At 40.4% G+C, this 13,263-nt stretch overlaps 1 protein-coding gene across 1 annotated transcript; it reads left to right on the plus strand.

Annotated features, from left to right (window-relative positions):
* Positions 1–455: 455 nt before the first annotated feature.
* On the plus strand, positions 456–12,429 carry CDH26 (cadherin 26; the record flags this gene model as incomplete). Its single annotated transcript, XM_010153866.1, has 16 exons — positions 456–533; positions 618–740; positions 1,202–1,363; positions 2,606–2,753; positions 3,418–3,584; positions 3,756–3,884; positions 5,655–5,840; positions 6,032–6,300; positions 6,917–7,059; positions 8,016–8,249; positions 8,539–8,604; positions 8,776–9,003; positions 9,952–10,076; positions 10,490–10,564; positions 11,427–11,510; positions 12,223–12,429. Coding segments are annotated over 16 exons (2,424 nt in total), but the record flags the coding sequence as incomplete, so codon positions are not given.
* Positions 12,430–13,263: the final 834 nt, after the last annotated feature.

Below are 13,263 nucleotides of genomic sequence, written 5' to 3' on the forward strand. Positions count from 1 at the left end.
TTTCTGGTAAATCAGCTATGTTTGGAACACTTAGAGTCACGTGATAGAGCCTCTGAGAACCCAAAATACTCCCCAGACATAACATTTTTCCAGTAGTAAGTAGGTTTATGTCCTGTCAATACCAGACAACTTCTAGAAGAGCACCAGACACAGAGACAGAAGTGAATATTTCAAAACTGGAAATACTTGGTTTGAGAAAAAACATAGAGATAATGCCATGGGCTGCACGTTTCTGGGACTGGCATCATCTGTCCAGAGAAATAAGTATCCAAGCTCTCATGCCAATTCATTTAGAATGAGATGGATGATGTTTGTGGAGTTTCCAGGGTTAGATACAATTTAATATAATGCTGTCAAAACTGGATCAATATGTTTCTGTGAAGCCCAAATCCTCCTACACAACATGTCAATGGTTTCTAGTTAATCACACTTCTCACAATCACTTTTTCCACAAGGTTGCTGCTGCCAACAGTTTTTCTCATGAAATAGAAAACTTCAGTTTAAGACAAGCCATCCGAAAGAGAAGTATTCAGGTTTGTAGTCAATATTCTATAACAACAGACACACAATTGTTAACGTGTAAACTATGACACTAAATACACTTCTTTATCCCATAGTGGATAGATTCTTATCAGTTAGACAGCCTACGTCCTCTACAGCGTATAAAAAGGACCTGGGTTATCACCACCATTGATATTCAAGAGGAAGACAAAGGACCATTCCCAAAATACGCTGGACAGGTACAAACAACCTCGTAGTAGAAGTTCCTCAGTAAGGTATTCATCACCACAGGTTGCACAATAAAATACTAAAGGTAGGAGAGGGCAAGAATTGGACATTAAACAGCAACTTAAAAAGCCCCTTATTTGTTCAAAGTTGTCTTATTTACACAGAGTTGGATAGAATTGTGTGGTGTGGGTGGTATACTGCTCCTTCCTGTGGGAAGCTGCAGGCATACTCAGGGGAGAGAAGACTACAGAGTGGGAGAGGTATGGGTCATTGCACAGCACTGTGCATGTGCACAGTGTGCAGAGCAGTGATGCTGCAATAAAGAAAGCTGGCGAGTTGGTGGAGACCAAGCCTGCAGGCAAGGCCCATCTGCAAAGGAAAGGTGGGCAGGAAGAGAATTGGTCTGAAGTAATTTTATTTCTGTTCTGTCTTCCCTACTTACGCTGCACTGTGCTACTTCTCTTCTCAAAAGCTGTTCAATAACAAAGCATATAATGCAACAGTAAGATATTTAATCAGTGGATCTGGGGTAGATGAACCTCCAGAAATTGGATTGTTTTCTATAGAAGATGATGCAAATGGACATGTGTATGTACATCGTACTATTGACAGAGAAAAGACCTCGATTTTTCAGGTAACACACTTTAAAAAAATACTTCAAACTGTTTGCAAATATTAATTCCTTTGTCATGGTTAAATGCTTCACAAGAATGAGAAACATGTATAAGAATTTTAAGTGTGTATTTTTATGACCTTTTCCTACTTTAAACCTCTAAATAAATGCTGATTGTCTCATCAGAGACCAATAGGTAACTCCCATATCACTACTGATTATAAATCTTTGTGGCACGTTTAGACTTTCATACAGAATCACAGAATGGTTGGGTTGGAAGGGACCTTAAAGATCATCTATTCTATCTGTATGCTTCTTTTCTATCTTCTGTTTGGCATAACCCTTGATCATAATCTAAAAAATTTAACGGTTGTCCTGAAATTCAAAGTATGTTACAGCTATAGTGTTCAGAACACTGAGTTGTAAACCCAGAAATTCTCAAGAGAATGGAAGCAAATAGTTATGTATTACAGAAAAATAGATAATACCAGAGGAGCTGCAAAGCTGTATTACTGTAACTTTACCTAAGAGTAAGCATTACCTAAGAGTAAGACGTTATAGCAAGTGTATGAATGAAATATGTTTGTTTTCCTCTTGCAAAAAATCTTCAGTTGTGGTCTCCTTATGTTTATTCTGTAATGATGTCTATTTGTGTCTCTGTGGATTAACTGTACCCTATTGATAGTTACCATTCCACGTGGTTTTCCATGCAAGGTCTTGCCTTCCATAATGAATAGATACCTTTTGGAAAGCTTTCTATTTCCCCTCACTGGACAGAATGCTGTTCTAGGGCAGACACTCTGGGCTTGGTTTTAAAGCAGAAATAAGCATAGCAAAGGAGAATTCATCATTCAGAAGTGAATCCTCTGCACGTTCATGGATATGGATCCAAAACATCATAGAAATGCAACTAGAGAGATCTGAAGTACTATTTAATTAAATATTTCAGAATTGGAAGCACATGTGAAAGAATTCTTTTGTCTGGCCCCAAGGATATTGGTGTACTTTATACTAGGCAGTTGTTCCAAATAACCCAGATCCAGCTCCAGGTACTGATTTTTTTAAAGTACCATTTAATACACAGGATGACTATTATCAATCTGTTACCTTTGAAAGGTGAAATAATGACTTAGTAATGCAACTCCGAGCCAAATGCTAGCCATATGTGACAGAAGCAGCTTCAAAATTCTGTTTTTTGTTTTATTTTGATACCTAAATGAAAACATTCATTCCATTCTGATATTTGTGTCGCTACTCATTTAGATACGTTTTGATATTGTGCACAGAAAAACTGGTGAGCCCTTGGACCACCCTTTATTTTTCAAGATAAAGGTTAAAGATATTAATGACAACGCACCTGAGTTTTTGAAGAAGGAGCACAGCATTACAGTAAGAGAGAACCACAGTAAAGGCAAGTGCCATCCAAACAAGGGATAATACTGTTTTGTATGACTGCTCCCTTTTTAATTCCTTTGTCATTCTTTCTCCATTCTTACTAAATCTGTTCTTGTCCCTAGGTTTTACTTAAACACTTACGGGTTTAGGTACTATTTCCAGAGAAGGACTCTTTCCTACCTCTTGACTTGTCTCATTAACCTTGATGTACATTAGCATAATGTTGGAGACATTCTGGAAAAACTCTTAAAATATTTCTTCTTAACTATAATCAAAGACTCTAGCAGACTAATCTGAACTGTGGATTTGGAACTTTCACATGCACACTGCTTCACAGAAGATGGTCAGACACACTGTTTTAGAAAGACAGAGACTGAATCTAGGTGGGTAGGCATGGTGCCAACTCATCAGGAGCTGGCTGAGAGCTGGCGTAAATAACTAGTGAATGTTTTTGATAAAGGAAATTCAGGAGTGTAGTAACTCTGCTGTTGTCTAACAGTACTTTAGGCAGATTTGCCACGCAAATGAGGTGGTGGCCAGAGTCCTTGCAGGGATAACCATAGCCAGAGGAGAAATGATGGGTTTTCTTAGGACTTGTGTGTTCAAGAGCCTGCAGACAGGCCTGAGAAACTCCAGTCAAGACTGAACACTTTTATTAATGTCTGTATTCTTCATCCTAGATGAGCCAGTTTTCCAAGTTACTGCCTTGGACAAAGATGAAGGCGGCACTGCAAATTCTCAGGTGTCCTATTCTCTAAGTATGCAAATGCCCCTTCCAGATGGATTCATATTTAATATTGACCCTACCACAGGATCAATAATTCCATCAGGATGCCTGGATTATAAGGTGATGTACATATGGCAGCTTATTAACGTTTAATGCATGATGCATGTTCACTACTTGTTAACCACGTACAAGGGGAAGGAGCATCTCACATCCAGCTTTGTAGCTGCGACTGGCAAAATGTGGGAACTGCTTCTGCACTAAGTTTTGGACTTCCTTTCTTCTGTTTTTCAGACTGCCAACTCTTTCAAACTTCTGATTAAAGCCAGTGACCATGGAACTCCCCAACTGTCATCTACTGCAACAGTGAACATAGCTGTTGAAGATGCAAACAACCACCTCCCTGTATTTACTAGTGATAATGTAAAGAATACCATTATTACTTTACTGAACCTTTCTAAATGCAGTTCAGTCCTTCCAACTGCTAAATGTACGCGCTAGTGGAAATGGGAACCCTCAGGCACTTGCAGAATCAAGCCAAACCATGTGCAGATGAGGAGAAATATCTCTTAAAAATGTGCACAGTAAGACAATACTTGACCATCGACAGTGAAAAACTTTGTTAGTTTTCTGTGTATGGCACTAGAAGGTTTTTGTCTCACTGTAGCGTAAGGATACCGACAGACTAGCTTTTCTAGCATAAGGTTGCTGATTACAGTCCACTCTTGATAGATCCTAGTGTTGATCCATGAAGACCTCAATGGCGTGCCTGCCGACAAACTCAGTACATCTTAATGGGGCAGTTAGGTGTGGTAGCAATGCTTCTGCTGGCATATTCTGTGAGGGTGCTTGTGGAGCATTTGCTGTATAAACGGGAGCAGTTGAGCTTGCTAGCAGGAAGAGGGCTCTGAGGAGTTAAAAGCTGTGAATAGGTAGACAGTTACACTAGAATTCAGATAAGAGCTGTCTGTTTTCAGACTCTGGTCCCATTAATAGCTCAGGTCCCATAAGGACTAGTTTTGTAATTTGCATGTTGACACATTGTTGTGGTTTAACCCTGACTGGCAGCTAAATACCACACAGCTGCTTGCTCACTTCTCCCCACAGTGGGATGGGGGAGAGAATCAGAAAGGTGAAAGTGCAAAAACTTGTGGGTTGAGATAAAGAGAATTTGAGAAGTAAAGCCACATGTGCAAGCAAAGTAAAATAAAGAATTTATTCACCAATTCCCATTGCCAAGCAGATCCAAGGCATCTCCAGGAAAGCAGGGCTCCAACATAATCGTTCCTTGGCAAGACAAATCACTCCAAACGTTTTCTCCTTCCTCCTTCTTCCCATAGCTCTATATGCTGAGCATGATGCCATATGGTGTGGAATATCCCTTTGGTCATTTGGGGTCAGCTGTCCCAGCTGTGACCCCTCCTAACTTCTTGTGCACCCCCAGCCTATTTGCTGGGGGGGTGAGAAACAGAAAAAGGCCTTGACACCGAGTAAGCACTGCTCAGCAGTAACTAAAACATCCCTATGTGATCTACACTGTTTTCATCACAAACCCAAAACACAGCCCCATACTAGCTGCTATGAAGAAAACTAACTCTACCCCAGCCAAAAGCAGTACACACATCCAGAGTGCAGTCATGTCAAGCACTGGTATGTGTAAATATTTGAAGCTGTGAACAGTAATACATACTGGTTTACAACAATGGGTACAAAGTCCACTACGAAAGCAAACAAAAGGTCTCCTACCTGCAGAATGGTGTTTTCAAGACCTGAGGAAAAGAGGGTAGATGATCTGCCAGAACAGGTTTATACAAGAAACCTATGCTTCACCATCATTAACTCCAATCTGGTAAAATTCCCAGCCTTCTCACTGGAGTGATTTGTTCCATCTGTCTGAGAATATGTATTACTATTTACAACATTTTTAGAAGTTGCGATGCAAGGATAGTATGGTTTACATATTAGAAGGCAAGAGACTGAATTTTCAGATCTCAACCAGTGACCAACTGATATGAAGAAAATAAACACAAATTACATTTTATTACCATCTCCTCTTTTAAGACATATTTCTGCCTTGGGTGACTGAATTGGCATTTCTTCGCCTGTCTTTGGAGGGCTAGTTAGGCAAGCTGGTGGCTATGTTGCACCATCAAAAATAGAAACAGTCTTTATTTCTTTCCTTTCCTCTCACAGTACCAGCTGCAGGTTTCAGCAGGTCAAGAACATCCAGCTATATTGCGGCTCCAAGTGGAAGATAAAGACTCTCCCAACACTCCAGCTTGGAGAGCAAAATACAGAGTAGTAAAAGGCAATGAGAAGGAACAGTTCACCATTGAGTCAGATCCAGACACAAATGAAGGCATTTTGAGTATTATCAAGGTAAGGAACAATACCAGACGAGGTACAGCATGGCAGTGTGTAGCATGGTCAGTCTGATTACAAGATCAATAGCTTAGGATCTTAGCTGAGTTTGATGAGCTCAGCTCACCTCTGAGTTCCAGTTATAGAGAGATGACTGCCAAACCAAAGGTCATATAACAGCTAACCAGACTTTTGTCTGTGGTTTTCAGCCTCTCAGCTATGAAGAAGGCTCTGAGATGAGACTTGTTATTTCTGTAGCAAATGAAGAACCTTTCTTCTTGTGCAAAAATGGCAATGTGATGATCTCAAGCCTAGAATCCACGAATACAACTGTGAACATTGAGATTTTACAGTCACGACATGCTCCTAGGTTTCATCCTCCTATACTTATTGTCCAAAAAGAAGATTCAATGAAGCCTGGGAGAGTATTTAGAAGGTATCCTGCCACATATCCAGATGATGTGCCAAATAAGATAAAGTAAGTGGAGATGCTTCTAACTCTCCGAATAAGAAATAGCTTAGGAACATAGAGGTTTTCAAGTCTGATTTAGTGTAGGTACATACATGAATACATATACACAAATATATTTACAGTTGTACGAACGTACACATGAGAGGTGCAGGTTTACTACTGATGATACTGCAGATCTAGATAGTTGGTTCTGTAAGATACAATTTAAAGGTGCAGTCAGTCCTTGGTTGCTCAATGTTTCTTTTTTCTTCAGAATGGTTTTGCCTAAAACCAGGTTGCATAATTTATATCTTACTTTTGATGACAAAGTTTTGATGCCATAAAAAGGACTGAGGTATGCTTGGCTCTAAGAATGGTAATTTGATGTGAAAATTAGATACTTTCTTAGCTCCTAGGAACAGTTTTGATGGGCCTGTATAACGTATGGGGACTAGTATTGGGAACTGTTTGCTAGCTGTGTTGAAACATGCAGCTTGTCATAGTTAACAAAAGTGAGGATAACTAACAAGTAAAAATACCTGAAGAGCTCAGAAGGTCAAAGAAAGATACAGTAGAAATTTTCTATTCTTCAAAATCCATTGAGGAAAATACAGCACTTGTAACTTTCTCCTTCCTTTTAAAGATATGAATTAGCCCATGATCCAGATGGTTGGCTGAGTGTGGATGAGAATTCTGGAGTTCTCACTGTGGCAAGAGAATTTGATCAAGAATCTCCTTATGTGAACAACAGCCTGTACACCATCATCCTTCATGCTATTGATCATGGTAAGTAGCCAGTCAGGATCATGGAATTACAGAATGGTTTAGGTTGGAAGGGACCTTAAAGACCATCTACTTCCACCTCCCTGTCATGGGCAGGGACATCTTCCAGTAGACCTGGTTGTTCCAATCCTCATCCAGCCTGGCCTTGAACACGTCCAGGGATGGGGCATCCACAGCTTCTCTGGGCAACCTGTCCCAGTGCCTCACCACTCTCACAATCATGAATTTCTTCCTGATATCTAACCTATATCTAAATTCTTCCCATTTAAACCCGTTATCCTTTGTCCTGTCACAAGGGGTTTACCTGTTTACCTGACCTTGTAAAAAGTCCCCCTCCAGGTTTCTTATAGCCCCTTAAGGTACTGGAAGGTGCTATAAAGTCTTCCTGGAGCATTCTTTTCTCAAGAACAAGCCCAACTCAGCCAGTCCTCATAGCAGAGGAGCTCCAGCCCTCTGATAATCTTCATGGCCTCCTCTGGACTTACTCCAAACGGTCCATGTCCTTCTTCTGTTGGGGGCTTCAGAGCTGGACGCAGAACTGCAGATGGAGTCTCACAAGGGCAGAGTAGAGGGGCAGAATCACCTCCCTCAACCTGCTGGTCATGCTGCTTTTGGTATGGCCCAAGATTTCTGGGCTGCAAGTGCACATTGCTGGCTTCTGCCAAGCTTCCCATTAACCAACATTCCCAAGTCCTCCTCAGGGCTACTCTCCATTCTTTCTCCACCCAGCCTGTATTTGTGCTTGGAAAATATTCTAGCAGTATTTGGTCTGTTTGAAATGAGGTGCATGTTAGATATAAAACGATAGCAAGACTAAGGATCTAGGTGGAGTATGGTATTACAGAACAAACTAATGTGCTATGTGTGACTAGTAGGATAAATGAGACAGGGATCCTGCCAATGGACTTTTGTCCAAACCCAGTTATGAGTGTTTTTCTGTTTCTTTTGCTCCTATCTAGGTATTCCACCACAGACTGGTACTGGCACCATCCTGCTTTATTTGTCTGACATCAGTGATCGTATGCCAACATTAGCATCTCCTTCTTTAGACGTGTGTGACAAGAAAGAAGGGATGTCTTTCATTATAAAAGCTGAGTCTGCTCCATTCCATTCACATTCTGGGCCATTTACATTTGAGCTACCTGAGGACTCTGAAGATGTGAAGCATAACTGGAAATTAGGAAGGTACTTCGGTGAGTTCTTCCTTTCATGTCCTTCATGAGAAGTTCATTGTCACTTACATGCCCTCTAGCTATTTCACTGTCTCTTACCTTTATGGTTTGTTACTGATTAGTCTCAATGAGACTAAAAGGCCATGGAAGGCTTTCAAAATATAAAGTTACTGCAATTTGGAAAAAAAGGTACATTGTTCTTAGTCTCTGCTGAGGACAGGAGCAGAAGCAATGTTCTCAGATTGCAGAAATGGGGATAAGACAGCTGAGGAACCATTTCTGTGTGAATTCTTCCTAATGAATTTTACAGGTTATCAGTGTAGCTATGCCAGAATGCAGCAAGACTCAGGTCTCTTTGCCCAGAAGGCTCAGCAAGGTGATAAAACGGGATGTCATTTTATCCTATTTACTGTGGTGCATTAGGGATGGAAAACCTATTTGAAATTGGGGTGCAAATGAGTTTCCCTTTGATTATCAGTAGAAGGGACTGTGGAATGTCAGACTTCTTTCTATGAGTCCTGAGATAATTTGCTTGTCTTCTTTTTAGGAAAGTCAGTTGAACTTTTAATGTTAAGAAGCCTCCCACAAGGTAGCTACTTGGTACCCATCGTGATTCAGGACACGCAAGGATTTTCTTCAAGGCAGAATCAGCATGTTAGGATCTGCTTTTGCCCAGATGGACATACATGTAAAGATTCACCAGTTCCACAAGCAGCAGTGGGACTTGGAGGTGGTGCCATTGCAATAATACTGTTGTCTTTCTTCTTACTTCTGGGTAAGTAATCTCCTAACTTAGGCGTGCAAGTTTTCTGTTGTCTGCCCATTGGATCTCATTGCAAATGCAGCTCATGATCATGTGCTAAAATACATCAGCCTTAAGAGGAAAGTGATACACATGATACAACATGTCAGAGAACAGGGTGGTATGCAAGGCTGACAACACAGGGTCACCAAAAAGATCAGTGGAACTTATCTGCACTCATGATTGGGATGTAAAAATGTGAGGATTGTGTATTATAGAGAAGTAAAAAAGGGAAAATAACATAGATACATGGAATACTATTGTAGGAACAACAATAACTATAAGCATATAACCTAGGGGAAAAAAAATCTAAACTAAAAAACCAGAAATGCAATGTTAACAGGTGAAATTTTTCAGCTTGTTACTTGTGAAAATCATGATTATATTGTGTCTAGAAGTTGACTAGAAATTGTGAATGTGTTCTTAACCTGTACTCTAGTACAACAAAGTAAATATTCTTATTTGCATTGAATAAAATGGAGTGCTTGACTTTTTTGACTTTAACCTTATACTGGCTAGATACAAGTAATGAATTTCTCCCATAGGGTTACACTGCTCAGTAACTGCCTGTTACAGAGGTGGGTCTTTTGTAACAGTTTATGTTGGTTACTGCTGAAGAGATCAACTACTGATTATTTATCTGAAGCAAAAATGAATAGATTACCCGACCCCTATTCCTCTGGCTACCTGTGAGTGATCTAGCATGCCTGCTCAGTGCAGAGCTCTGTGGAGATACCAGCTTGGCTTTCTAAAGCAGGCTAACTGCTCCAGGCCAAGCACTGCATCTGCACAGCTACATGGTTGGAGGTTTCTGAGTTAGCTCACTTGGATCTGGGCTGGGTACCTCAGCAACCCACTCTATTGAGCCATAGGGATCTATTCACAGTGCCCATTTCACCATTCCCTTTCTTCTTTCAACAGTTCTCAGTACTCTGCTTTGCCGATTTTACATGCAAAGATCTAAAAGCAAAGCCATTGTTCCAACTCAAGAGGGTGAACAGACTTTAATGAACTATAATGAAGAGAGCAGAATGTCTTTGTCTCAAGTAAGTGCAAGAGAATATATTCACATTACCCCATCAGTGTTGTGTGGCTGAATCTGGTACCAGCCATCTCTTTTATTATGTTTCCTCTGGTTTTGGTACTGAGCAAAATAAAGCTTTTTGCAACTAAGCATATCTGAGGAGTGATGTTCTGCTCGGACTGGACAATGCTACTGTGGTGACAGTCTATTATCACTCCTACCATTTTTCACAATCAGCAGGACCTTTGCAGGTGCCTTATCCTACTGATGAATCCAACACATGAGGAAGCACATCATCTCTTGTCACAGTGCACATTCAATTGCTTTCAACAAGAAAGTAAATGAAAGTGAAAAAGGGAATAGCCTGCAAAAAAGTGTGATCCTTCATGGCCTAGATTAGTTTCTTATTAATACAAACCCTCTCACTGTATGCAGGCCAAGCTGGATACTACAGATTGTGCTGCTGTACCACCTGGGTCTGTGGGGACTGGAACAGAAGTGATTGCTGAGGTAACTGCCTGTTTCTTTATGTAAATGCCCTTTTTTTATAACACAGAAATTGGTAATCTCAAAAATGAGGTTTGGTATTAATAATAGTGGGAAGAATAATGAAATACAGTTCTATTAGAAATGTAATTTGTTGCTATTTAAAATACTGTTGACAACTTATTTGTTTCTATCAGCTTTCCATTTGAGACTGGCACTTTTTTCATTAGTTATTGTTCTAAGTATTTGGATGAATTAATGAGGATTTTTATAACTATAAAATGTACCTATGGGGGTTTGAAGGCTTTTGAGTTTGTTCTGTGGATTTTTGTACTGTATTCTGTAACAGATGTCTGTTTTTATTGTAAAGAATGCCTGAAGGAAATTCTGGTCTACATGAGTAGGTGACTGTGATGTGTTCTGTTCAGAAGTATGTAGTGATCATTCTTTAGCACAATCTCTGCCTTACAGCAGGCAAAGAAAATGTAAAATAGACTTTTCTTTATGTATGTGAGAACCCAATTCTATGATACTTAAGATCATAGTTAGTAGTTAGGAGCTAGGATTACCTGTGTAAGTAGACCTAAAGTTCTGAGGTCATATTTGTTGCCATTAATGAAAAGGAATACAATAAATTTAAAGGAAGAAACATATGTAATTCCTGGAGATTATGAAGAATTCCTACAGTTGGTGACTCCATGTATGCATGGAGTATATACTCATGAGAAGAAGGAGTCCCTGAACAGAAAAAGCTGCAGTGTAACTGGAGAAGACAGCACGAGAGAAATGGGTGTAACCGAGAGGTAGCTGAATTTACTTGTATCTGAAAGAAGTGTTAGTAGGTGACTTTATGCTGGTCAAACCTGAGATACTCTCTGTCTTTTAGGATGGCCTGAACATTAATTACCAGATATTCCGAGTTAGACAGCTTGATTCCATCATGCAGACAGTGGGTAAAATACTGGGTCAGGTAAGAAATGAATGTTGAATCCCTCCCTTATCAAGTTGGCTTGTAAGAATAGGAAAAAAGGCTTGCAAAACTGGAACACTGCTATGGCTTCAGCTACTCTCTCAGCTCATATCTAAGAAGCATTGCAATTGAAAGCAAGGGGTATATTTGATGGGGAAACATTCAAGACTCTTCCTTGTTGAAAATGTCTTGTCTTCTAGACTTCCTGCTGCTTGTGGCTGGTCACCCAGCAGTTACTGCAAGGCTGGGGCCTGTCACCTATAACAAATTCTTCAAGATAAGGAAGTGGGGCTATAATGCTTTCTGTTGCTGTGCAGGTTAAAGTTCAGTCGTCTGTTCTTTCACTTCTGTGCTTCCAGGGAAATCCTAATTCCTCTTACCATGTCCTGTCTGGCCACTGCATGTTCACAGCTGTGTCCTCCATGCCTCCTTGAGCAAGGCTGCATGCCTCCATGCAGTCCTGTTCACTTGATAGCTGGCTGGCCCAGGGCAGATCAGATGCTCCTTTCTGCTCTATTTGTACTTCAAGGGGAAGCTCAGGCCCTGGTGCTTATGCAGCTGAGAGTTTCAGTACAGATTTCCTTTCCAAAGACCCACACTCTTCACCGCCACCTCCTGGCTTACCTCCCTAATTTGCATCCATGAATGTTTTCTTTCCGAAAGGGCAATAGGAGCTTCCATGATGATCTGCATTGTTTCTTCCCTTCTTTAGAAACTATATCACCAAAACACCCTGGAAGATTATGGGGCTATATATGAACCTTACAGATATGCTGAGGAAGGAGAACTAGAGCAAAATAACTCCTGCTCTGTCTCCATTGACAGCGAGGACTTGCCTGTTGATTTTTTGAGCACTCTGGGACCAAAGTTTTATGCTCTGGAAGAAATCTGTGAGAAGCGATTTCCGTCATTCAATTAATTTCAGAAGGCTGTGACTACTTTATGGTGTTGCAAAGGCTTCTGGCAGAAGCACTGAAAAATTTGGAAGAAAAGAGTCACCTGCGCTTGAAAGCGTTGCGATATCTTTGCACAGTGCATACGTGGCCTTTTATTCTTCCTGCCTACACTGTTTGAGTGCCTGAAGCCAAGAACGTGACATGTCTGGAAGGTCCACTATACTCTGAAGAGATGATGTAGTGATTTTGGCTTATTATGTGCAGATTTACACAACAAAAGATCTGATATTAAGGATCCTCAATTTAGTATGCAAAGGGAAAAAAAAAAATCTACTAGGCTAGAAATTCCAGTCAAAGTTCCATATGGAAACAAGCCAGTTTTGAACAGAGAGGGCAATTACCATCTAGGCCAACCATACAGTCCTTTCTCCAGGAAGTGGTATCTTTAAAACCAAGATTAACTTTAGTAGAGTGCCATGCAGATCTGACTTGATAAGCACATCTTTTTTTTCTGTAGGACATTGAAATATCTAAGAGAAAGTGCACTTTTACTCATATTGTGACAGTAACAGCATAATGAGCTGAGAAGCCTGCACCATCCTTTCCTTTTAGCATACAGGCACTTGCTTAGTGCCGGCGAGCTTGTCCTGGCACCTGGTGGCTCTTAGTATTATTACACTATAGAAAACGAAACCCTAAGAAATTGTTGACAGAGGACAACTTGCAGTTATTATTTTCATTCAAATAAAGACCTTGTCTAAAGTAGCTACAGGTGACCATGGTGAAGAAATTCATGGGTTTCCTCAAGCACCAGATAACATGATAAAGAAAGGATAGTATCAAGTTTCCTTGTATGG

This window comes from Eurypyga helias, unplaced genomic scaffold, assembly GCF_000690775.1.
Source record: "Eurypyga helias isolate BGI_N326 unplaced genomic scaffold, ASM69077v1 scaffold4256, whole genome shotgun sequence".
In the NCBI taxonomy this organism is placed as follows: Eukaryota; Metazoa; Chordata; class Aves; order Eurypygiformes; family Eurypygidae; genus Eurypyga; species Eurypyga helias.